Source organism: Salmo salar, chromosome 09 (assembly GCF_965601325.2).
Source record: "Salmo salar chromosome 09, fSalSal1, whole genome shotgun sequence".
Classification (NCBI taxonomy): domain Eukaryota; kingdom Metazoa; phylum Chordata; class Actinopteri; order Salmoniformes; family Salmonidae; genus Salmo; species Salmo salar.
Genome location: NC_138299.1, coordinates 160,241,601 through 160,265,618, shown reverse-complemented (window position 1 = coordinate 160,265,618; position 24,018 = coordinate 160,241,601). Strand labels below are relative to the sequence as shown.

The window sequence follows — 24,018 nt, the reverse complement described above, 5'->3', positions numbered from 1 at the left end:
ACTGACTGACTGACTGACTGACTGACTGACTGACTGACTGACTGACTGACTGACTGACTCACTGACTGACTGACTCACTGACTGACTGACTGACTGACTCACTGACTGACTGACTCACTGACTGACTCACTGACTGACTGACTGACTGACTGACTGACTGACTGACTGACTGACTGACTCACTGACTCACTGACTCACTGACTGACTGACTGACTGACTGACTGACTGACTCACTGACTCACTGACTCACTGACTGACTCACTGACTGACTGACTCACTGACTGACTGACTGACTGACTCACTGACTGACTGACTCACTGACTGACTCACTGACTGACTGACTGACTGACTCACTGACTGACTGACTGACTGACTGTCTGATTGACTGACTGACTGACTGACTGTCTGACTGACTGACTGTCTGACTGACTGTCTGACTGACTGACTGACTGTCTGACTGACTGTCTGACTGACTGACTGACTGACTGACTGACTGAATGAATGATTGAATGATTGACTGATTGATTGATGAATTGTCCTGCAGCAATGAGAATGGAGAGAAGGCAGAGAAGGAGGCTGAGCCCGTGGTAAAAGAGGAAGAACAGGAAGTGAAGGAGGAAACATTGAAGACCAAGGCAAAGAAGGAGAAGAAACCTGCGGAGGAGGGCTATGAGCTTTGGAATGAGCTAGAGATCCAGAGGATCAAATTCATGGTGACTATTACCAATACATTATCGGTCATGATTAATACATTACCAATACATTATCGGTCATGATTAATACATTACCAATGCATTACTGATGCATTACCAATACATTGCCGATACATTGCCAATGCATTACCAATACATTACCGATGCATTACCAATACATTACCAATACATTGCCAATGCATTACCAATACATTACCAATACATTATCAATACATTACCAATACATTACCAATGCATTACCAATACATTACCAATACATTACCAATGCATTGCCAATACATTGTCAATGCATTACCAATACATTACCAATGCATTGCCAATGCATTACCAATACATTACCAATACATTGCCAATGCATGACCAATACATGACCAATACATTACCAATGTATTACCAATACATTACCAATACATTACCAATGCATTACCAATACATTACCAATACATTACCAATGCATTACCAATACATTACCAATACATTACCAATGCATTACCGATACATGACCAATACATGACCAATACATTACCAATGCATTGCCAATACATTACCAATGCATTACCAATACATTGCCAATGCATTACCAATACATTACCAATACATTACTAATACATTACATTACATTACCAAATGCATTACCAATACATTACCAATGCATTACCAATGCATTGCCAATGCATTGCCAATGCATTACCAATACATTGCCAATGCATTGCCAATGCATTACCAATACATTACCAATACATTGCCAATGCATGACCAATACATGACCAATACATGACCAATACATTACCAATACATTACCAATACATTACCAATCCCGCATTGCCAATACATGACCAATACATGACCAATACATTACCAATACATTACCAATGCATTACCAATACATTACCAATTTTACTGTCTCCAAGCAGAACTATCAGACCTGTAACTTCTACAACCTGTTTCTCTGTCTCCTACCAGAACTATCTGTCTCGTAACTTCTACAACCTGCGCTTCCTGGCTCTCTTCATCGCCTTTGCCCTCAACTTCATCCTGCTCTTCTACAAGGTGAAACATAAGATAGAATCATGTATAATATAATATAGAATAAAATAATATAGAATCATATAATATAGAATCATATAATATGGGGCGGCAGGTAGCCTAGTGGTTAGAGTGTTGGACTAGTATCCGGAAGGTTGCAAGATCGAATCCCCGAGCTGACAAGGTACAAATCTGTCATTCTGCCCCTAAACAAGGCAGTTAACCCACTGTTCCTAGGCCATCATTGTAAATAAAAATTTGTTCTTAACTGACTTGCCTAGTTAAATAAAAATGTTAATATAATATAATAACGTATAGAATAATATAATAACGTATAATATAGAATTATAGAATATAATATGATGTTAAATATGTGTTGTAAATGTTTATCAGCACAGCATTATGACATCATTTTCTAAACTGCAGAGGCGGTTCTTGCTATTATATAAGATATAATAAAATAATATATAATAATATGATATAATATATAATATAATATAATGTATAATAATATAATATATAATATATAATAATATGATATAATATATAATAATAGATATAGAATACTAGAATATAGTGTATAATAATATAATATAGAATAATAGAATACAGTGTATAATAATATGATATAATATATAATAATATAATATAATGTATAATAATATAATATATAATAATATGATATAATATATAATAATATAATAATATAATAATATAATGTATAATAATATAATATATAATATAATATGATATAATATAGAATAATAGAATACAGTGTATAATAATATGATATAATATATAATAATATAATATAATGTATAATAATATAATATATAATATAATATATAATAATATGATATAATATATAATAATATAATAATATAATGTATAATAATATAATATATAATATGATATAATATAGAATAATAGATATAGAATACTAGAATATAATGTATATTAATATAATACAGAATAATAGAATATAATGTATAATAATATAGTGTATAATAATAGAATATAATGTATAATAATAGAATATAATGTATAATAATATAATATCATATATAATAATATAATAATATAATAATATAATATAATGTATAATAGTATAATAATAATAATAATCATAAGGTGAATGCACCAATTTGTAAGTCGCTCTGGATAAGAGCATCTGCTAAATGACTTAAATGTAAATGTAAATGTAAATAATATAATGTATAATAATATTATAATATAATATAATGTATAATAATATAATAGAATACAGTGTATAATAATATGATATAATATATAATAATATAATATAATGTATAATAATATAATATATAATATATACTAATATGATATAATATATAATAATATAATAATATAATAATATAATGTAAAATAATATAATAATATAATATAATATAATGTAAAATAATATAATATAATGTATAATAATATAATATATAATATATACTAATATGATATAATATATAATAATATAATAATATAATAATATAATGTAAAATAATATAATAATATAATATAATATAATGTATAATAATATAATGTAAAATAATATAATATAATGTATAATAATATAATGTATAATAATATAATATATAATATATACTAATATGATATAATATATAATAATATAATATAATATAATGTATAATAATATAATGTAAAATAATATAATATAATGTGTAATAATATAATGTAAAATAATATAATATAATGTATAATAATATAATATATAATATAATATAAAGTATAATAATATAATGTAAAATAATATAATATAATGTATAATAATATAATAATATAATATAATATAAAGTATAATAATATAATGTAAAATAATATAATAATATAATATAATATAAAGTATAATAATATAATATATAATATATACTAATATGATATAATATATAATAATATAATAATATAATAATATAATGTAAAATAATATAATAATATAATATAATATAATGTATAATAATATAATATATAATATATACTAATATGATATAATATATAATAATATAATAATATAATAATATAATATAAAGTATAATAATATAATAATATAATGTAAAATAATATAATAATATAATATAAAGTATAATAATATAATATATATTAACATGATATTATACTCACCTAATCTTCCTGTTTTACAAGGTTGGATATGATGTAGAGGAGGAGTCAGAGGACATTGAAGGCTCCGCCATGTTCGAGGGCTCCGCCCTATTCGAGGGCTCCGCCCTGTTCGAGGGCTCCGCCGCGTTCGAGGGTTCCGGGTTGTTCGAGGGTTCCGGAGCTGTGGACGAGGGTGGTTCTGGAATTGATCCATTTGACGATGGTGGTGATGATGATGGTGGTGATGATGATGATGAGGAGGAAGGACCATTTTTTTTCTACTTGGAGGAGAGTACGGGCTACATGCAGCCCTGTTTGTCCATGCTGGCCATCATACACACTGTCATCGCTTTCCTCTGTATCATCGGATACAACTGCCTCAAGGTACAGGGTTCTACACACACACACACACACACACACACACACACACACACACACACACACACACACACACACACACACACACACACACACACACACACACACACACACACACACACACACACACACACACACACCCTACACCCCCATGGGAGAAGCAGTCACTGATGGTGTGTGTCTTCCTTCAGGTTCCTCTGGTCATCTTTAAGAGGGAGAAGGAGCTGGCTAGGAAGCTGGAGTTTGACGGTCTCTATGTCACCGAGCAACCAGAAGACGATGACATTAAGGGACAGTGGGACCGACTGGTGCTCAACACCCCGTAAGACTCTTCTTGACCCCTGACCTTTGACCTCTAAACCCTAACCCTGAATCTGATTTAAATCCTAACCCTTGGATCAGTTATCTAGTCAGGTGAAAAACACTGAGTATGTTTACATGCACACCAATAATTCGATATTAAACTGATTATGGCAGTAGGTCGAGTATGGCATTAGTCATGTAAACACATTACTCTGCTTATCCTAATCGGTGTGTAAGGTCATAGTTGAAGTAAGCATCCGAAAAAATTCAAACACCTTGTTTTTTCTGAGAAATCTTTTGAATTATTAATAACATGTTTAATCAGGTTCATCAGAATTCCAGCAGTGTATTTGATCTACGCATTAGCAAGCATCAGCAGTGCAACCCTCCATCTTATGTGCGAATGAAGATGAGTTCAGAAAAAGTACAGTATGCATCTTAGAATTAGTTTTCACATACAAATGTTATATATCTGAACCCAGAAGCAAATAGGCTTCCCAAAAATAACATGGAACATTTTTTAATTTTTATTGCTGATTTTCTGCATTTATCAAAGTCCCATCACGTAGTGTGATTTTAGATGTATCCATGTAAACAGTATTGTTAGGGAAATCATTCTTCCTGTAAAGGATGTAAAGATTTAAATCTAACTATTATATGTCTCTGACTATTCACAATAATTGTATTATTGTGTGCATGTAACCGTACTCATTGTTACATCAGTTAGTGATTTAAGGTGGAACCAGACAGGGCTGTCCTCTAATACCTCTTTTATTTGTGATTGTAAAAAAACAAAAAACACCACCATTCTCTTTTAGATTCAATGAGAATATAAAAAGGAATAAACAGATAGCATTGATACACCCATCTTCCAACCCTGACCCTTCTCTCAAAGTATGTTTATTTTCCACACAGGTCATTCCCTAACAACTACTGGGACAAGTTTGTGAAGACAAAGGTGCTGGCTAAGTACGGCGACATATACGGTAGGGAGAGGATCGCAGAGCTGCTTGGGATGGACCTGGCCTCTCTGGACGTCAGCGCCATGACACAAGAGAAGAAACCCGAACCAGAGAGTGGCATGTTAAGCTGGTATGTAAACACACCCCCGCTGATCTGCAGAAAGCATACAGTACATTATACAAATTCACTAGTAAATAATTTGCACAACAAACAAGCAATGTACAAGCACATACAACTGGTACAACTTGTAAGATGGCACAATCTGAAGTCAACATTGAGACAGCTTTGTGAGGTAGTTATGTAGTAGTTGTGTGTTTGCTGGGAAGTAAACGTGTTGTTTTCTCCATAGGATTATCTCCATTGACATCAAATACCAGATTTGGAAGTTCGGGGTGGTCTTCACTGACAACGTAAGTCAATACTGGACCATGCTGTAGTATTCCAGTGAATGTGGAGTTTTCTAGACATTCCTGTATCTAGTGTGGTACTTGGCCATTTCTCTGTCTGTAGTATTGTTATAGTAGTATTGCTGTAGTACTGCAGTATTGCTGTAGTAGTACTGATCCTATGATACTGATTATGGTTACAAAGGGAGGGTATATTACTGGAAACATTTGAAGTTTAACAGTAAACTACCAGAATTTTGGTGGCCATTTCCGGTACTTCAGATTTGTACAGGTGTCTGTAATTATCTCTTGCCCTCTGTGTGGCCTTGTTCTCTGTGTGGCCTATGTAAAATATATGAAATAATGAAATAAGATGATTTTCAAATAAAAAATAGATTGACAAAGCTGTAAAACATTATCCTAAATTCAAACCATCAACTTAGTGAATACCATTGGTGTTTAATATGAGGGTTTCAGCATGAAATATATTTTATATGTGACCGACCGGCTTGATTCGGTCTTATGTAGCGAAATTTGAAATTGTGTTTTTTTTACATTAGATAAAAGTAGAGACTCAGAGCTAGACAATTATATATCATACACTGCATTTGAGGAACAATGGGAAAGTAATTCTGCTTTGAAAGTTGATAAACTTGTGACCTCACTTTGAGAAAATGCCCCTTGAATGTTTTGGTAAACCTACTGGATAGCTCTTCTTTGTCTAAACACATTCAGCATCGTTCACACCCTCTAAAGCCTTAGACCCACCCATCTCTTTAAGGATTCACATGTGAGGCCATGTGCTAAACAGAGTGAGTACGGTAGTGTACTAAACAACCAAAGATTTCAAGACTAAAGGCTGTTTTATACTATGGGTGTGTTCGTACATTTAATCTGGAGTGTGTGCTCAGAGTATGCTCTGGGCGTTCGTAAACTCAGAGCGTTGGCAGATTATCCATTCATAAACTCAGCATTTCGCTCTTGGAGCGTTCTGACCTAACAACAGCAGTCAAGCACTCAAGCTAACTTGCTAACGTTGGCTAGCTTGCTAGCTACTTCCAGACACAAATGAGAGAACAGCTCACTCTGACCATTTTACTCCCCCTAGCAGAGCTGGTTAGGCTGTTTTTATGTTATCCAGAGTGTTGGTGACTGCAACTGTGCTGCTCGCAACAATTTTATTACGCTTTTTTTGCCAACGTTTACCGACACCGTCCATATTCAACGGGCTTCCCTGTAGCTCAGTTGGTAGAGCATGGTGTTTGCAACACCAGGGTTGTGGGTTCAATTCCCACGGGGGGCCAGCACAGGAAAAAAAAAAAAAAAAAAAATGTATGATATGTATGAAATTGTATGAAATGTATGCATTCACTACTGTAAGTCGCTCTGAATAAGAGCGTCTGCTAAATGACTAAAATGTAAAATGTGTTGAGTGTTCATACATGCTTCAGTTATTCTGCGCTCTGGCACATTCAGATGAGAGTGCTCTGAAATCGGAGTAGATAGCCAAAGCGAATTTACCAGCTACGTCTATCGACAGTTGTCACAGTGACATCATGAACATTCTACTGAAATGGTTACTTGCATAGTGGAGTCTTTTTGTTTATACATGTAGCTAGCTAGCTAAACGATGAACCATAATCCCAAATCATGACGTTACTGCATGAATCAGCAGGTAGCTAACCAACCAGGTTCAATGTTAGCTAGCTAACATTAGGCTATAACTAGCAATGCAAATGGTTCTGACATACGAATAATATTACTACACAGATCATACACGTAACGTTAGCTAGCTAGCTATCAGTACACTTTAACCTCTATGGGCTAGGTGGGACGCTTGCGTCCCACCTACTCAACAGCCAGTGTAATCCCGTGGCGCGTTATTCAAATTCCTCAAAAATGCAAAAACTAAAATTTTTCAAACATATGACTATTTTACACCATTTTAAAGATAAGACTCTCATTAATCTAACCACACTGTCCGATTTCAAAAAGGCTTTACAACGAAAGCAAAACATTAGATTATGTCAGCAGAGTACCCAGCCAGAAATAATCAGACACCCATTTTTCAAGCTAGCATATAATGTCACATAAACCCAAACCACAGCTAAATGTAGCACTAACCTTTGATGATATTCATCAGATGACAACCCTAGGACATTATGTTATACAATACATGCATGTTTTGTTCAATCAAGTTCATATTTATATCAAAAACCAGCTTTTTATATTAGCATGTGACTAGCATGTGACTAGCATTCCCACCGAACACTGCCGGTGAATTTACTAAATTACTCACGATAAACGTTCACAAAAAGCATAACAATTATTTTAAGAATTATAGATACAGAACTCCTCTATGCACTCGATATATCCGATTTTAAAATAGCTTTTCGGTGAAAGCACATTTTGCAATATTCTCAGTAGATAGCCCAGCATCACAGGGCTAGCTATTTAGACACCCAGCAAGTTTAGCACTCATCAAAGTCAGATTTACTATAAGAAAAATGTTATTACCTTTGCTGTCTTCGTCAGAATGCGCTCCCAGGACTTCTACTTCAATAAGAAATGTTGGTTTGATTCAAAATAATCCATAGTTATATCCAAACAGCGGCGTTTTGTTCGTGCGTTCAAGACACTATTCGAAAGGGTAAATAAGGGTGACGAGCATGGCGCAATTCGTGACAAAAAAAATCTAAATATTCCATTACCGTACTTCGAAGCATGTCAACCGCTGTTTAAAATCAATTTTTATGCCATTTTTGTCATAAAAAAGCGATAATATTCCCACCGGGAATCTGCGTTTAGGTAAACAGACGAAAGAAAATAAAGCATTCGGTCGACTCGGGCATGCGCCTAAGCCCATAGTACTCTGATCGGCCACTTGCCAAAAGCGATAATGTGTTTCAGCCAGAGCCTGCCTCGATATCGTTCAGCTTTTTCCCGGGCTCTGAGAGCCTATGGGAGCCGTAGGAAGTGTCACGTTATTGCAAAGATCCTCAGTCTTCAATAAAAAGAGCCAAGATGAAACACTACTTCTCAGACAGGCCACTTCCTGCATGGAATCTTCTCAGGTTTTTGCCTGCCATATGAGTTCTGTTATACTCACAGACACCATTCAAACAGTTTTAGAAACTTTAGGGTGTTTTCTATCCAAAGCCAATAATTATATGCATATTCTAGTTACTGGGCAGGAGTAGTAACCAGATTAAATCGGGTACGTTTTTTATCCGGCCGTGTAAATACTGCCCCCTAGCCCTAACAGGTTAACAATTGTATTTGTATTTACAGATGGCGTACATGTTTGTTACTAAGGCACATGAAAATTCACATGTTCCAGACGGCATTTCTGCCAAACAAATGCATTTTGACAAAATAAAATAGTTTACACTTATGCCGCTCCTGTGAAGTAGAGGCGTGCGACATACGCCTAGTTTTCTGAAACGAGTAACATGTAATTTTTTTACGCACTTTTATTTATTTTACTATGTAAGTATGCATTTGTTTTTGTCATTGTTTCTGCATCAAACTGGTGGCAGTTGTGAAAAAAATTCAATAGTTGGAAGAGTTGCAGAGTTAATTGAAAATATTGCCATTGTTGATTAGATGCTTTTTTCATTAATTAGCCTATTTTCTCTTGAACCATATGGTCTATCTACTAGAAACTCATGGAAAATATGAACTCTGATATAAAAAAATTAATCATTTATGAGTAATAAAAATGAGTAATTCAAGTATAATTTACCAAAGTAACTATAGATTGCCATAGATTTTCTGTTAATTACCAACATTACTGAAGATTCCAGTAACTTTGGTAAAGTACCGGTAGCTTTGCAACTCTAATACTGATATTGCCCCCCCCCCCCCCCCCCCCCCCCCTTCTAGACGTTCCTCTATCTAGTCTGGTACATGGTCATGTCTCTGCTGGGACACTTCAACAACTTCTTCTTCGCCTGTCACTTGATGGACATCGCCGTTGGTGTGAAAGATTTGCGCACCATCCTCTCCTCCGTCACACACAACGGCAAACAGGTACCGACCCAGTCAAATGTAGTTTCTCCCATCAGACCAATGAGTGTGAATAAATAAACTAGATCTAACTGTAGTGCCTCCTCTTCCCTATATCTCTCTCTCCCTCTGTAGCTTATGATGACTGTGGGTCTGCTAGCAGTGGTGGTGTATCTCTACACCGTCGTGGCTTTCAACTTCTTTAGGAAGTTCTACAACATGAGCGAGGACGAGGACGAACCGGACATGAAGTGTGACGACATGATGACCGTGAGTCAAAATCTCCTGTGGCTTAACTGATGATATTACCTGAAACTATGGTTCTCGAAAAGTGATGGGCGCCCGAGTGTGCGCAGCGGTCTAAGGCACTGTATCTCAGTGCGAGAGGCGTCACTACAGTTCCTGGTTCGAATCCAGGCTGTATCACATCCTGCAGTGATTGGGAGTTCCATAGGGGCGGCGCACAATTGGCCCAGCGTCGTCCAGGTTGTCATTGTAAATAACAATTTGTTCTTAACTGACTTGCCTAGTTAAACATATATATATTTTTTAATATGTGTGAGTTACTGACCTTCAATCACCCTCCCTCCCTACCTCTACCGCCTTCTTTCTACCTCCCACTCTCTGTCTGTCAGTGTTACCTGTTCCACATGTACGTGGGTGTGCGTGCTGGCGGGGGTATAGGAGACGAGATCGAGGACCCGGCGGGCGATGAGTACGAGCTCTACCGCGTCGTCTTTGATATCACCTTCTTCTTCTTCGTAATCGTCATCCTGCTGGCTATCATCCAAGGTATTCATCCGTTTACACTATCTCTGTCTCGAAATATAAATAAAGGGTTGCACAATTATGAAGAAAAAAAATTCCCATGGTTTTCAAGATTCCCAGTTGGAGGATTCTCAGAATAAGGAATGAGTAAACAGGGAAGGATTCTTCCAACTGGGAATCGTCTAACGGGAATTATTTTTTTTTTTAAATGTGTAACTTTGGGAAAGTATCGTACTCCGATACCGCCAGTGGACTTCATAATGTTTGGTTGCACTGTTCTGGGCTTATGTGTTTTATGTGGAGTAGTTGGGTCTGATGTGTGTGTGTGTGTGTGTGTGTGTGTGTGTGTGTGTGTGTGTGTGTGTGTGTGTGTGTGTGTGTGTGTGTGTGTGTGTGTGTGTGTGTGTGTGTGTGTGTGTGTGTGTGTGTGTGTTGCAGGTCTGATCATTGATGCGTTTGGCGAGCTGAGAGACCAACAGGAGCAGGTCAGAGAGAACATGGAGGTAAGATCACATGGCTGGTACTATCAGATGGCTGGTACTATCAGATGGCTGGTACTATCAGATGGCTGGTACTAACAGATGGCTGGTACTATCAGATGGCTGGTACTATCAGATGGTTGGTACTATCAGATGGCTGGTACTATCAGATGGCTGGTACTATCAGATGGCTGGTACTATCAGATGGCTGGTACTATCAGATGTTAGACCTGATGGCTGGTACTATCAGATGTTAGACAGATGGCTGGTATAATCAGATGGCTGGTACTATCAGATGGCTGGTACTATCAGATGTTAGACAGATGGCTGGTATAATCAGATGGCTGGTGCTATCAGATGGCTGGTACTATCAGATGGCTGGTACTATCAGATGGCTGGTACTATCAGATGGCTGGTACTATCAGATGTTAGACCTGATGGCTGGTACTATCAGATGGCTGGTACTATCAGATGTTAGGCCTGATGGCTGGTACTATCAGATGGCTGGTACTATCAGATGTTAGAACAGATGGCTGGTATAATCAGATGGCTGGTACTATCAGATGGCTGGTACTATCAGATGGCTGGTACTATCAGATGTTAGACCTGATGGCTGGTACTATCAGATGGCTGGTGCTATCAGATGGCTGGTACTATCAGATGTTAGGCCTGATGGCTGGTACTATCAGATGGCTGGTACTATCAGATGTTAGAACAGATGGCTGGTACTATCAGATGGCTGGTACTATCAGATGTTAGACCTGATGGCTGGTACTATCAGATGGCTGGTACTATCAGATGGCTGGTACTATCAGATGGCTGGTACTATCAGATGGCTGGTATAATCAGATGGCTGGTACTATCAGATGTTAGACAGATGGCTGGTACTATCAGATGTTAGAACAGATGGCTGGTACTATCAGATGGCTGGTACTATCAGATGGCTGGTACTATCAGATGGTTGGTACTATCAGATGGCTGGTACTATCAGATGGCTGGTACTATCAGATGTTAGACCTGATGGCTGGTACTATCAGATGGCTGGTACTATCAGATGGCTGGTATAATCAGATGGCTGGTACTATCAGATGGCTGGTACTATCAGATGTTAGACAGATGGCTGGTACTATCAGATGGCTGGTACTATCAGATGGCTGGTACTATCAGATGGCTGGTACTATCAGATGTTAGGCCTGATGGCTGGTACTATCAGATGGCTGGTACTATCAGATGTTAGACAGATGGCTGGTACTATCAGATGGCTGGTACTATCAGATGTTAGACAGATGGCTGGTACTATCAGATGGCTGGTACTATCAGATGTTAGACCTGATGGCTGGTACTATCAGATGGCTGGTACTATCAGATGGCTGGTACTATCAGATGTTAGACCAGATGGCTGGTACTATCAGATGGCTGGTACTATCAGATGTTAGACAGATGGCTGGTACTATCAGATGGCTGAGACTATCAGATGTTAGACCAGATGGCTGGTACTATCAGATGGTTGGTACTATCAGATGTTAGAACAGATGGCTGGTGCTATCAGATGGCTGGTACTATCAGATGGCTGGTACTATCAGATGGCTGGTACTATCAGATGTTAGACAGATGGCTGGTACTATCAGATGGCTGAGACTATCAGATGGCTGGTGCTATCAGATGGCTGGTACTATCAGATGGCTGGTACTATCAGATGGCTGGTACTATCAGATGTTAGACAGATGGCTGGTACTATCAGATGGCTGAGACTATCAGATGGCTGGTGCTATCAGATGGCTGGTACTATCAGATGGCTGGTACTATCAGATGGCTGGTACTATCAGATGTTAGACCTGATGGCTGGTACTATCAGATGTTAGACCTGATGGCTGGACAGTGTGCTAGTACTGTAAGAGATGGGACTAATGGTTGTCAACATGAGGGGAAAACATTTAACTATTTTATTCATAATTTCTTTATTAAACCGATTCTTCCCCCCTTTTACAGACTCAGTGCTTCATCTGTGGTATCGGTAGCGACTACTTTGATACAACTCCCCATGGCTTCGAAACGCACACCTTGGAAGAGCATAACTTAGCCAACTATATGTAAGTTACAGTACCTATGTGTCGCCTATGTGTGTGTGAAGAGCCGACTCGTGTCACATTCTGACACCTCTCCTCTCCTCTCCTCTCCTCTCCTCTCCTCTCCTCTCCTCTCCTCTCCTCTCCTCTCCTCTCCTCTCCTCTCCTCTCCTCTCCTCTCCTCTCCTCTCCTCTCCTCTCCTCTCCTCTCCTCTCCTCTCTCTGCAGGTTCTTCCTGATGTACCTAATCAATAAAGATGAAACGGAGCACACAGGACAGGTCTGTCTGTCTGCCTGCCTGCCTGCCTGTCTGTCTGTCTGTCTGTCTGCCTGCCTGCCTGCCTGCCTGCCTGCCTGCCTGCCTTTCTGTCTGTCTGTTTATCTACAGTGTCTTCAGAAAGTGTTCATAACCCTTTGTTCCACATTTTGTTATGTGACAGCCTGAATTTAAAATTGATCAAATTAATATTTTGTGTCATTGGCCTAAACACAATAGCCCGATAATGTCAAAGTGGAATTATGTTTTTAGAAATGTGTACAAATTAATTATAAATGATGATGTCTTGAGTCAATAGGTATTCAACCCCTTTGTTGTGGTAAGGAGCCTAAATAAGTTCAGGAGTTAAAAGGTGCTTAACAAGTCACATAATAAGTTGCATGGACTCACTCTGTGTTCAATAATAGTGTTTAACATGATTTTTGAAAGACTACCTCGTCTCTGTACCCCACACATACAATTTTATCTGTAAGTTCCCTCAGTCGAGCAGTAGATTTCAAACACAGATTCAACCACAAAGACTAGGGAGGTTTTCCAATGCCTCACAAAGAAGGCCACCTATTGGTAGATGGGTAAAAAAAGCAGACATTGAACGTCGTGAAATGATTCATTGTGACCGACCGGCTCAAATCGATCTTACGTAGCAATATTTGAAATTCTGTTTTTACATTGGATAAAGTAGAGACTTGGTATATCATACACTACAGTTGAGGAACAATGAGAAAGTAATTCTGCTTTGAAAGTTCATCAACTTTTAACCCCACTTTTGAGTAAATGGCCTTTGAACATTTTGGTAGTACTGCTGGAGAGCTTTACTTTGTCTACACCCATTCTACATCGTTCACACCCTCTTAAGCTTTACCCCCAGCCATCTCTTTAAGGTTTGAACCAGGCGTTCTGTCCTAACAGCAGTTAAGCACCCAAGCTAACTGGCTAACGTTGGCTAGCTTGCTAGCTACTTTCCAGACACATAATGAGAGAACAGCTGAACACTGACAATTTTACTCGCTCTAGCAGAGCTGGTTAGGCTGTTTTCATGTTATCCAGAGTGTTGATGATGGCAAATGTGCTGCTGGCAACAATTACATTTTTTTGCCAACGTTTTCTGACACCGGCCATATTCAACGGGTGTTGAGCGTTAGTAAATTCATCAGTTGTTTTGCGCTCTGGCACACTCAGACGAGAGCGCTCTGAAATCGGAGTAGATAGTCAGAGCGAATTTACCAGCCAAGTCTATCGACAGTGGTTACACTGACATCATTAACATTCTACTGAAATGGTTACTTGGATAGTGGAGTCTTTTTGTTTAGACATGTAGCTAGGTAGCTAGCTAACTAGCTAGCTAAACAATGAACCACAATCCCAACTCATGACGTTACTACCCTGCATGAATCTGCAGGTAGCTAATATTTTTATTTGATTTATTATTTCAGCTGGAAATGTGAAAGCTTCCAATGTTTTGAATAGAAAAGGCCATTCAAGACGGTTAAAATCCATTTTCGGCATCAACAGCCGCTATTGATAAATCTACATCATGTTTTTTAGCGTATTGTATTACACTAAAACGTGTTCTTGTATTTGTTTGTGTCTATTTGTAATAAACCTTGTTTGATTGATACACTATATATACAAAAGTATGTGGACACCCCTTCAAATTACTGGATTCGGCTATTTCAGGCACACCCATTACTGAGCACACAGCCACGCAATCTCCATAGACAAACGTTGGCAGTAGAGTGGCCTCACTGAAGAGTTCAGTGACTTTCATACAACAAGTTAGTTTCCCTGCTAAAGCTGCCCTGGTCAACTGTAAGTGCTGTTATTGTGGCTCAGCCACGAAGTGGTCAGCCACACAAGCTCACAGAACGGGACCGCCGAGTGCGGAAGCGTGTAAAAATCATCTGTCCTCGGTTGCAACACTCACTACCGAGTTCCAAACTGCCTCTGGAAGCAACGTCAGCACAAGAACTGTTAGTCGGGAGCTTCATGAAAATGGGTTTCCATGGCCGAGCAGCCGCACACAAGCCTAAGATCACCATGTGCAATGCCAAGCGTCGGCTGAAGTGGTGTAAAGCTCGCCGCCATTGGACTCTGGAGCAGTGGAAACGCGTTCTCTGGAGTGATGAATCTGGGTTTGGGGGGGGTGCCAGGAGAACGCTACCTGCCCGAATGCATAGTGCCAACTGTAAAGTTTGGTGGAGGAGGAGGAATAATGGTCTGGGCTGTTTTTCATGGTTCAGGACCCTTAGTTCAAGTGAAAGGAAATCGTAACGCTACAGCATACAATGACATTCTAGATGATTCTGTGCTTCCAACATTATGGCAACACTTTGGGAAGTGCACAAACCGAGGTCCATACAGAAATGGTTTGTCGAGATCAGTGTGGAAGAACTTGACTGGACTGCCAAGAGCCCGGACCTCAACCCCATCGAACACCTTTGGGATGAATTGGAACGCCGACTGCGAGCCAGGCCTAATCGCCCAACATCAGTGCCCCGACCTCACTAATGCTCTTGTGGCTGAATGAGAGCAAGTCCCCTCAGCAATGTTCCAACATCTAGTGGAAAGCCCTCCCAGAAGAGTGGAGGCTGTTATAGCAGCAATGGGGGGACCAACTCCATATTAATGCCCACGAATTTGGAATGAGATGTTCGACGAGCAGGTGTCCACATACATTTGGTCATGTAGTGTATGTATCAAGTCTGGTAAGACTTTTACTATTCTATTAAAGTTATGGGTCTGTAGTCAGCAGGGGACTCCAGATTTTCCTGGTTTTAATATAACTTAAATAACTGTTTGATACATGGAACTAGGAAGCACTTAATTGAGTGATATTTGTGTAAATAGGGGCGCTACTTTGTCCCAGAAATGTTAAATAGAAAACCGTCCATTCCTGGTGCTTTTCTCCGCGCGACCGAATGTCTTACCAGTCTCTAGTGTTGATTTCCTGTCTGTCTGTCTGTCTGTCTGTCTGTCTGTCTGTCTGTCTGTAAACACTTCCACTCTGTTTGTCTGTCTCTGTCTGTCTGTCTGTCTGTCTGTCTGTCTGTCTGTCTGTCTGTCTGTCTGTCTGTCTGTCTGTCTGTCTGTCTGTCTGTCTGTCTGTAAACACTTCCACTCTGTTTGTCTGGCTCTGTCTGGCTGTCTGTCTGGCTGTCTGTTTGTCTCTAAACACTTCCTGTCTCCCATTTTCATTTCTTTTCCCTCCCTGTCCTCCTCTCTCTCTCTCTCTCTCTCTCTCTCACTCCCTCTCTCTCCCTCTCTCCCTCACTCCCTCTCTCTCCTTTTCCCTCCCTGTCCTCCTCTCCCTCACTCCCTCTCTGTCTTTCTCTCTCTCCCTCCAACAGGAGTCGTATGTGTGGAAGATGTACCAAGAGAGATGCTGGGACTTCTTCCCTGCTGGAGACTGTTTCAGGAAGACGTATGAGGATCAGCTGGCCTAGTGATCAGCTGGCCTAGTGGGATAAATCCTGTCAGTCTGGGTGGGAGAGAGAGAGAGAGAGAGAGAGAGAGAGAGAGAGAGAGAGAGAGAGAGAGAGAGGGAGTGAGAGGAGGAGAAAGTTAAGAACATTTAGAAGGTAATAGGGAATAGATGTGTGTTTGAAGGTTGTTCCTGTGTCAAATTTCTCTGTGATCGCCTGTCTTGACACGCCTGCAGCAATATTCTGATAGACTGAATAAGATGCTATGATCAGAGGAGATGAAGAGTCCCAAGGGCTTTTAACCCTGTAAATACACTTCATGGCCTTTTTTTCTGTGTGAATATAGATATGCTGTCTTGACTGAATTTAAACACACACACACAAACACACACACACACACACACACACACACACACACACACACACACACACACACACACACACACACACACACACACACACACACACACACACACACACACACACACAGCGCTGCCTCTCTGGCAGTGTGTGTTTCTGTAGAGCTGAATACAGCATAGTGCCTAACTCTCATGGTAAACAAACGTGCTTTAATGTCTTATTAAGTAGTGCTCTTTTCCTTAATATTATTATAATCGCTCTTGTTTGAGATTGTATTAATATAAATGCCATTAATGTCCTCATGTAAGAATGCCTTGATTTTTGTATGCCTTTAATTAGCTATTTCTGTAATTGTTGGTGTATTTTCCCCACTTCTTGATAATGATCAGTGGGGGAGAGCATTTCATAGCAGTGCCTCTTCTGTCCACTAGGGAGCAGTCACACACCCCAGGTCTCTCCTCTCTCTTTTTATCTCTAGAGATTTTATAACTGATGTTGATCTGGTCATTAGAACTCACTCTGGAGTAAACAGCGAGGTACATGCTGTAAGGTTAGAGGCAGGTTGTCTGATCCTACAGGACAATATGATGACTTTAGACAAACCTGTTTTTGCACTCTGAAGTCTTACGATGTGTCCCTTCCTGTCTGTGACCTGTGTGATCTGATGTAGAGATCCTATTGGCTGACACGGACGGCACAGTGTTTCTATTCGCTTCCACAGACCATAGAGTGTTCCTATTGGCTACCACAGACCACACAGTGTTCCTATTGGCTACCACAGACCACACAGTGTTCCTATTGGCTACCACAGACCACACAGTGTTCCTATTGGCTACCACAGACCACACAGGGACAATTCAACACTATGATAATGTAGACATCTCTCCTAAAGACATCTCTCCTAGACATCTCTCCTAGACATCTCTCCTAGACATCTCTCCTAGACATCTCTTCTAAAGACATCTCTCCTAGACATCTCTCCTAAAGACATCTCTCCTAAAGACATCTCTCCTAGACATCTCTCCTAGACATCTCTCCTAAAGACATCTCTCCTAGACATCTCTCCTAGACATCTCTCCTAAAGACATCTCTCCTAAAGACATCTCTCCTAAACAACTCTCCTAGACATCTCTCCTAGACATCTCTCCTAGACATCTCTCCTAAAGACATCTCTCCTAGACATCTCTCCTAAAGACATCTCTCCTAGACATCTCTTCTAGACATCTCTCCTAAAGACATCTCTCCTAGACAACTCTCCTAGACATCTCTCCTAGACATCTCTCCTAAAGACATCTCTCCTAAAGACATCTCTCCTAGACATCTCTCCTAAAGACATCTCTCCTAAACAACTCTCCTAGACATCTCTCCTAGACATCTCTCCTAGACATCTCTCCTAAAGACATCTCTCCTAGACATCTCTCCTAAAGACATCTCTCTTAGACATCTCTCCTAAAGACATCTCTCCTAAAGACATCTCTCCTAAAGACATCTCTCCTAAAGACATCTCTCCTAGACATCTCTCCTAGACATCTCTCCTAAAGACATCTCTCCTAGACATCTCTCCTAGACATCTCTCCTAGACATCTCTCCTAAAGACATCTCTCCTAGACATCTCTCCTAGACATCTCTCCTAGACATCTCTCCTAAACATCTCTCCTAGACATCTCTCCTAGACATCTCTCCTAAAGACATCTCTCCTAGACATCTCTCCTAAAGACATCTCTCCTAGACATCTCTCCTAAAGACATCTCTCCTAGACATCTCTCCTAGACATCTCTCCTAAAGACATCTCTCCTAGACATCTCTCCTAGACATCTCTCCTAGACATCTCTCCTAAATACATCTCTCCTAAAGACATCTCTCCTAAAGACATCTCTCCTAGACATCTCTCATAGACATCTCTCCTAAAGACATCTCTCCTAAAGACATCTCTCCTAGACATCTCTCCTAGACATCTCTCCTAGACATCTCTCCTAAAGACATCTCTCCTAGACATCTCTCCTAAAGACATCTCTCTTAGACATCTCTCCTAAAGACATCTCTCCTAAAGACATCTCTCCTAGACATCTCTCCTAGACATCTCTCCTAAAGACATCTCTCCTAGACATCTCTCCTAGACATCTCTCCTAGACATCTCTCCTAAAGACATCTCTCCTAGACATCTCTCCTAGACATCTCTCCTAGACATCTCTCCTAAACATCTCTCCTAGACATCTCTCCTAGACATCTCTCCTAAAGACATCTCTCCTAGACATCTCTCCTAAAGACATCTCTCCTAGACATCTCTCCTAAAGACATCTCTCCTAGACATCTCTCCTAGACATCTCTCCTAAAGACATCTCTCCTAGACATCTCTCCTAGACATCTCTCCTAGACATCTCTCCTAAATACATCTCTCCTAAAGACATCTCTCCTAAAGACATCTCTCCTAGACATCTCTCATAGACATCTCTCCTAGACATCTCTCCTAAAGACATCTCTCCTAGACATCTCTCCTAGACATCTCTCCTAGACATCTCTCCTAGACATCTCTCCTAAAGACATCTCTCCTAGACATCTCTCCTAGACATCTCTCCTAGACATCTCTCCTAAAGACATCTCTCCTAGACATCTCTCCTAGACATCTCTCCTAAAGACATCTCTCCTAGACATCTCTCTTAAAGACATCTCTCCTAAACATCTCTCCTAGACATCTCTCCTAGACATCTCTCCTAGACATCTCTCCTAGACATCGCTCCTAGACATCTCTCCTAGACATCTCTCCTAAAGACATCTCTCCTAAAGACATCTCTCCTAGACATCTCTCCTAGACATCTCTCCTAGACATCTCTCCTAGAGACATCTCTCCTAGACATCTCTCCTAGACATCTCTCCTAAAGACATCTCTCCTAAAGACATCTCTCCTAAAGACATCTCTCCTAAAGACAACTCTCCTAAAGACATCTCTCCTAAAGACATCTCTCCTAGACATCTCTCCTAGACATCTCTCCTAAAGACATCTCTCCTAAAGACATCTCTCCTAAAGACATCTCTCCTAGACATCTCTCCTAGACATCTCTCCTAGACATCTCTCCTAAAGACATCTCTCCTAGACATCTCTCCTAGACATCTCTCCTAGACATCTCTCCTAAAGACATCTCTCCTAGACATCTCTCCTAGACATCTCTCCTAGACATCTCTCCTAAAGACATCTCTCCTAGACATCTCTCCTAAAGACAACTCTCCTAAAGACATCTCTCCTAAAGACATCTCTCCTAGACATCTCTCCTAAAGACATCTCTCCTAGACATCTCTCCTAGACATCTCTCCTAGACATCTCTCCTAAAGACATCTCTCCTAGACATCTCTCCTAGACATCTCTCCTAGACATCTCTCCTAAAGACATCTCTCCTAGACATCTCTCCTAAAGACATCTCTCCTAGACATCTATCCTAGACATCTCTCCTAGACATCTCTCCTAGACATCTCTCCTAGACATCTCTCCTAGACATCTCTCCTAGACATCTCTCCTAAAGACATCTCTCCTAGACATCTCTCCTAGACATCTCTCCTAAAGACATCTATCCTAGACATCTCTCCTAGACATCTCTCCTAGACATCTCTCCTAGACATCTCTCCTAAAGACATCTCTCCTAGACATCTCTCCTAGACATCTCTCCTAAAGACATCTCTCCTAGACATCTCTCCTAGACATCTCTCCTAGACATCTCTCCTAAAGACATCTCTCCTAAAGACATCTCTCCTAAAGACATCTCTCCTAGACATCTCTCCTAAAGACATCTCTCCTAAAGACATCTCTCCTAGACATCTCTCCTAAAGACATCTCTCCTAGACATCTCTCCTAGACATCTCTCCTAAAGACATCTCTCCTAGACATCTCTCCTAGACATCTCTCCTAAAGACATCTCTCCTAGACATCTCTCCTAGACATCTCTCCTAAAGACATGTCTTATAGCCCCGTCGTATTGACACTGGGCGTGTGTTCTATGCCATCTTAATGCACAGGTAATAGGGCTAATACAGTGATAAGTCATTCTCGTATTTATTCATGTCTACACTACATGTTGGCCGTAGTGTGATAAGGACAACGCTACTCAGAAGGGCCGGACTAACAAATTACATATTAACATCAATAAATAACATAAATGTATGTTTTATTTAAGGCTGTCTCCGCTACTTTGTTCACAGTGAACAATATAATATTCTACGTGTACCTGTTATGATGAATAAATAAGGGTTAAAAAGATAACTGAACAGAGAAGAACAATGTAACCAGTTTGCAGTCAGAAGATAACTGAACAGAGAAGAACAATGTAACCAGTTTGCAGTCAGAAGATAACTGAACAGAGAAGAACAATGTAACCAGTTTGCAGTCAGAAGATAACTGAACAGAGAAGAACAATGTAACCAGTTTGCAGTCAGAAGATAACTGAACAGCTTTCGTGTTTTTTTTTTTTTCTTCCGCAGGTTAGAATATCATAGTTATTTTTAGGAAATATGTTCATATTATTTATTTTTCTCTGGAAGAGTAAAACCTCGAGTGATGTCAGACAGGTCTAGAATAAGACACACACACACACGCAGGCTAACTCATACACACCCTCTCCATGTTGAGTAACGCCCTTACTGACTAGTACTGTGTTAGGCGTGGCTCCTGGAGTGTGTTACCACAGCGGTGTGTGTGTGTGTGTGTGTGTGTGTGTGTGTAATTCACATGCAGGTGTATAACTGTATGTGTGGTGATCCACAGAGGGCTGTGATAATGTATTAGTACTGAGATCACCTGTTGACTGATAGAATGTTGACCTGTTGACCTGTTGACAATAAGAATGTTGACCTGTTGACCTGTTGACTATAAGAATGTTGACCTGTTGACCTGTTGACTATAAGAATGTTGACCTGTTGACCTGTTGACTATAAGAATGTTGACCTGTTGACCTGTTGACTATAAGAGTGTTGACCTGTTGACCTGTTGACTATAAGAGTGTTGACCTGTTGACCTGTTGACTATAAGAGTGTTGACCTGTTGACCTGTTGACCTGTTGACTATAAGAGTGTTGACCTGTTGACTATAAGAGTGTTGACCTGTTGACCTGTTGACTATAAGAGTGTTGACCTGTTGACCTGTTGACTATAAGAATGTTGACCTGTTGACCTGTTGACTATAAGAGTGTTGACCTGTTGACCTGTTGACTATAAGAATGTTGACCTGTTGACCTGTTGACCTGTTGACTATAAGAATGTTGACCTGTTGACCTGTTGACTATAAGAGTGTTAACCTGTTGACTATAAGAGTGTTGACCTGTTGACTGATAGAATGTTGACTATTAGAATGTTGACCTGTTGACTGTTAGAATGTTGACCTGTTGACCTGTTGACTATTAGAATGTTGACCTGTTGACTATTAGAATGTTGACCTGTTGACTATTAGAATGTTGACCTGTTGACTGCTAGAATGTTGACCTGTTGACCTGTTGACTATTAGAATGTTGACCTGTTGACTGTTAGAATGTTGACCTGTTGACTATTAGAATGTTGACCTGTTGACTATTAGAATGTTGACCTGTTGACTATTAGAATGTTGACCTGTTGACTGTTAGAATGTTGACCTGTTGACTATTAGAATGTTGACCTGTTGACTATTAGAATGTTGACATGTTGACTATTAGAATGTTGACCTGTTGACTGTTAGAATGTTGACCTGTTGACCTGTTGACTATTAGAATGTTGACCTGTTGACTGTTAGAATGTTGACCTGTTGACTATTAGAATGTTGACCTGTTGACTGTTAGAATGTTGACCTGTTGACTGTTAGAATGTTGACCTGTTGACTGATAGAATGTTGACTATTAGAATGTTGACCTGTTGACCTGTTGACTGATAGAATGTTGACCTGTTGACTGTTAGAATAGTGACTATTAGAATGTTGACCTGTTGACCTGTTGACTGTTAGAATGTTGACCTGTTGACTGTTAGAATGTTGACCTGTTGACTGTTAGAATGTTGACCTGTTGACTGATAGAATGTTGACCTGTTCACTGTTAGAATGTTGACCTGTTGACTGTTAGAATGTTGACCTGTTGACTGATAGAATGTTGACTATTAGAATGTTGACCTGTTGACCTGTTGACTGTTAGAATGTTGACCTGTTGACTGTTAGAATGTTGACCTGTTGACTGATAGAATGTTGACCTGTTGACTGATAGAATGTTGACCTGTTCACTGTTAGAATGTTGACCTGTTGACTGTTAGAATGTTGACCTGTTGACTGTTAGAATGTTGACCTGTTGACTGATAGAATGTTGACCTGTTGACTGATAGAATGTTGACTATTAGAATGTTGACCTGTTGACTGATAGAATGTTGACTATTAGAATGTTGACCTGTTGACCTGTTGACTATTAGAATGTTGTTGCCTGACTGAATCCTGTGTTTCAATACAAGATTAATAAATTGAACAGATTATTTTAAAATGAATTGGCTAATCCTTCCTCGTTTTGTGCGTGTGTGTTGTGTTGTGTGTGTGTGTGTGTGTGTGTGTGTGTGTGTGTGTGTGTTGTGTGCGTTGTGTGTGTGTATGAGGGGTGTGTTCTCTTTAAGAAGGGAGACATATGTTTAGGTTATATTAATGATTAACTATTATCAATCATTAATCTGTTATTCCATTCATGATTCTAATGGCTAATATCAGCACTCCCTCACCCACCCGTCTAATGAGGTTAAAGTGGAGTTTCTCCTT

At 39.5% G+C, this 24,018-nt stretch overlaps 1 protein-coding gene across 1 annotated transcript in view; it reads left to right on the top strand.

Annotated features, from left to right (window-relative positions):
* The window catches only part of ryr1b (ryanodine receptor 1b (skeletal)), a 274,065-nt gene extending 250,309 nt beyond the window's left edge, over window positions 1–23,756 (top strand). The window contains 13 exon segments of the mRNA XM_082956507.1: window positions 545–713; window positions 1,677–1,763; window positions 3,912–4,253; window positions 4,439–4,569; window positions 5,466–5,642; window positions 5,863–5,923; window positions 9,785–9,931; window positions 10,043–10,177; window positions 10,543–10,699; window positions 11,114–11,178; window positions 13,144–13,244; window positions 13,449–13,500; window positions 16,845–23,756. Coding sequence (XP_082812633.1) covers window positions 545–713; window positions 1,677–1,763; window positions 3,912–4,253; window positions 4,439–4,569; window positions 5,466–5,642; window positions 5,863–5,923; window positions 9,785–9,931; window positions 10,043–10,177; window positions 10,543–10,699; window positions 11,114–11,178; window positions 13,144–13,244; window positions 13,449–13,500; window positions 16,845–16,940 — 1,720 coding nt within the window. The 3' untranslated portion in view covers window positions 16,941–23,756.
* Window positions 23,757–24,018: the final 262 nt, after the last annotated feature.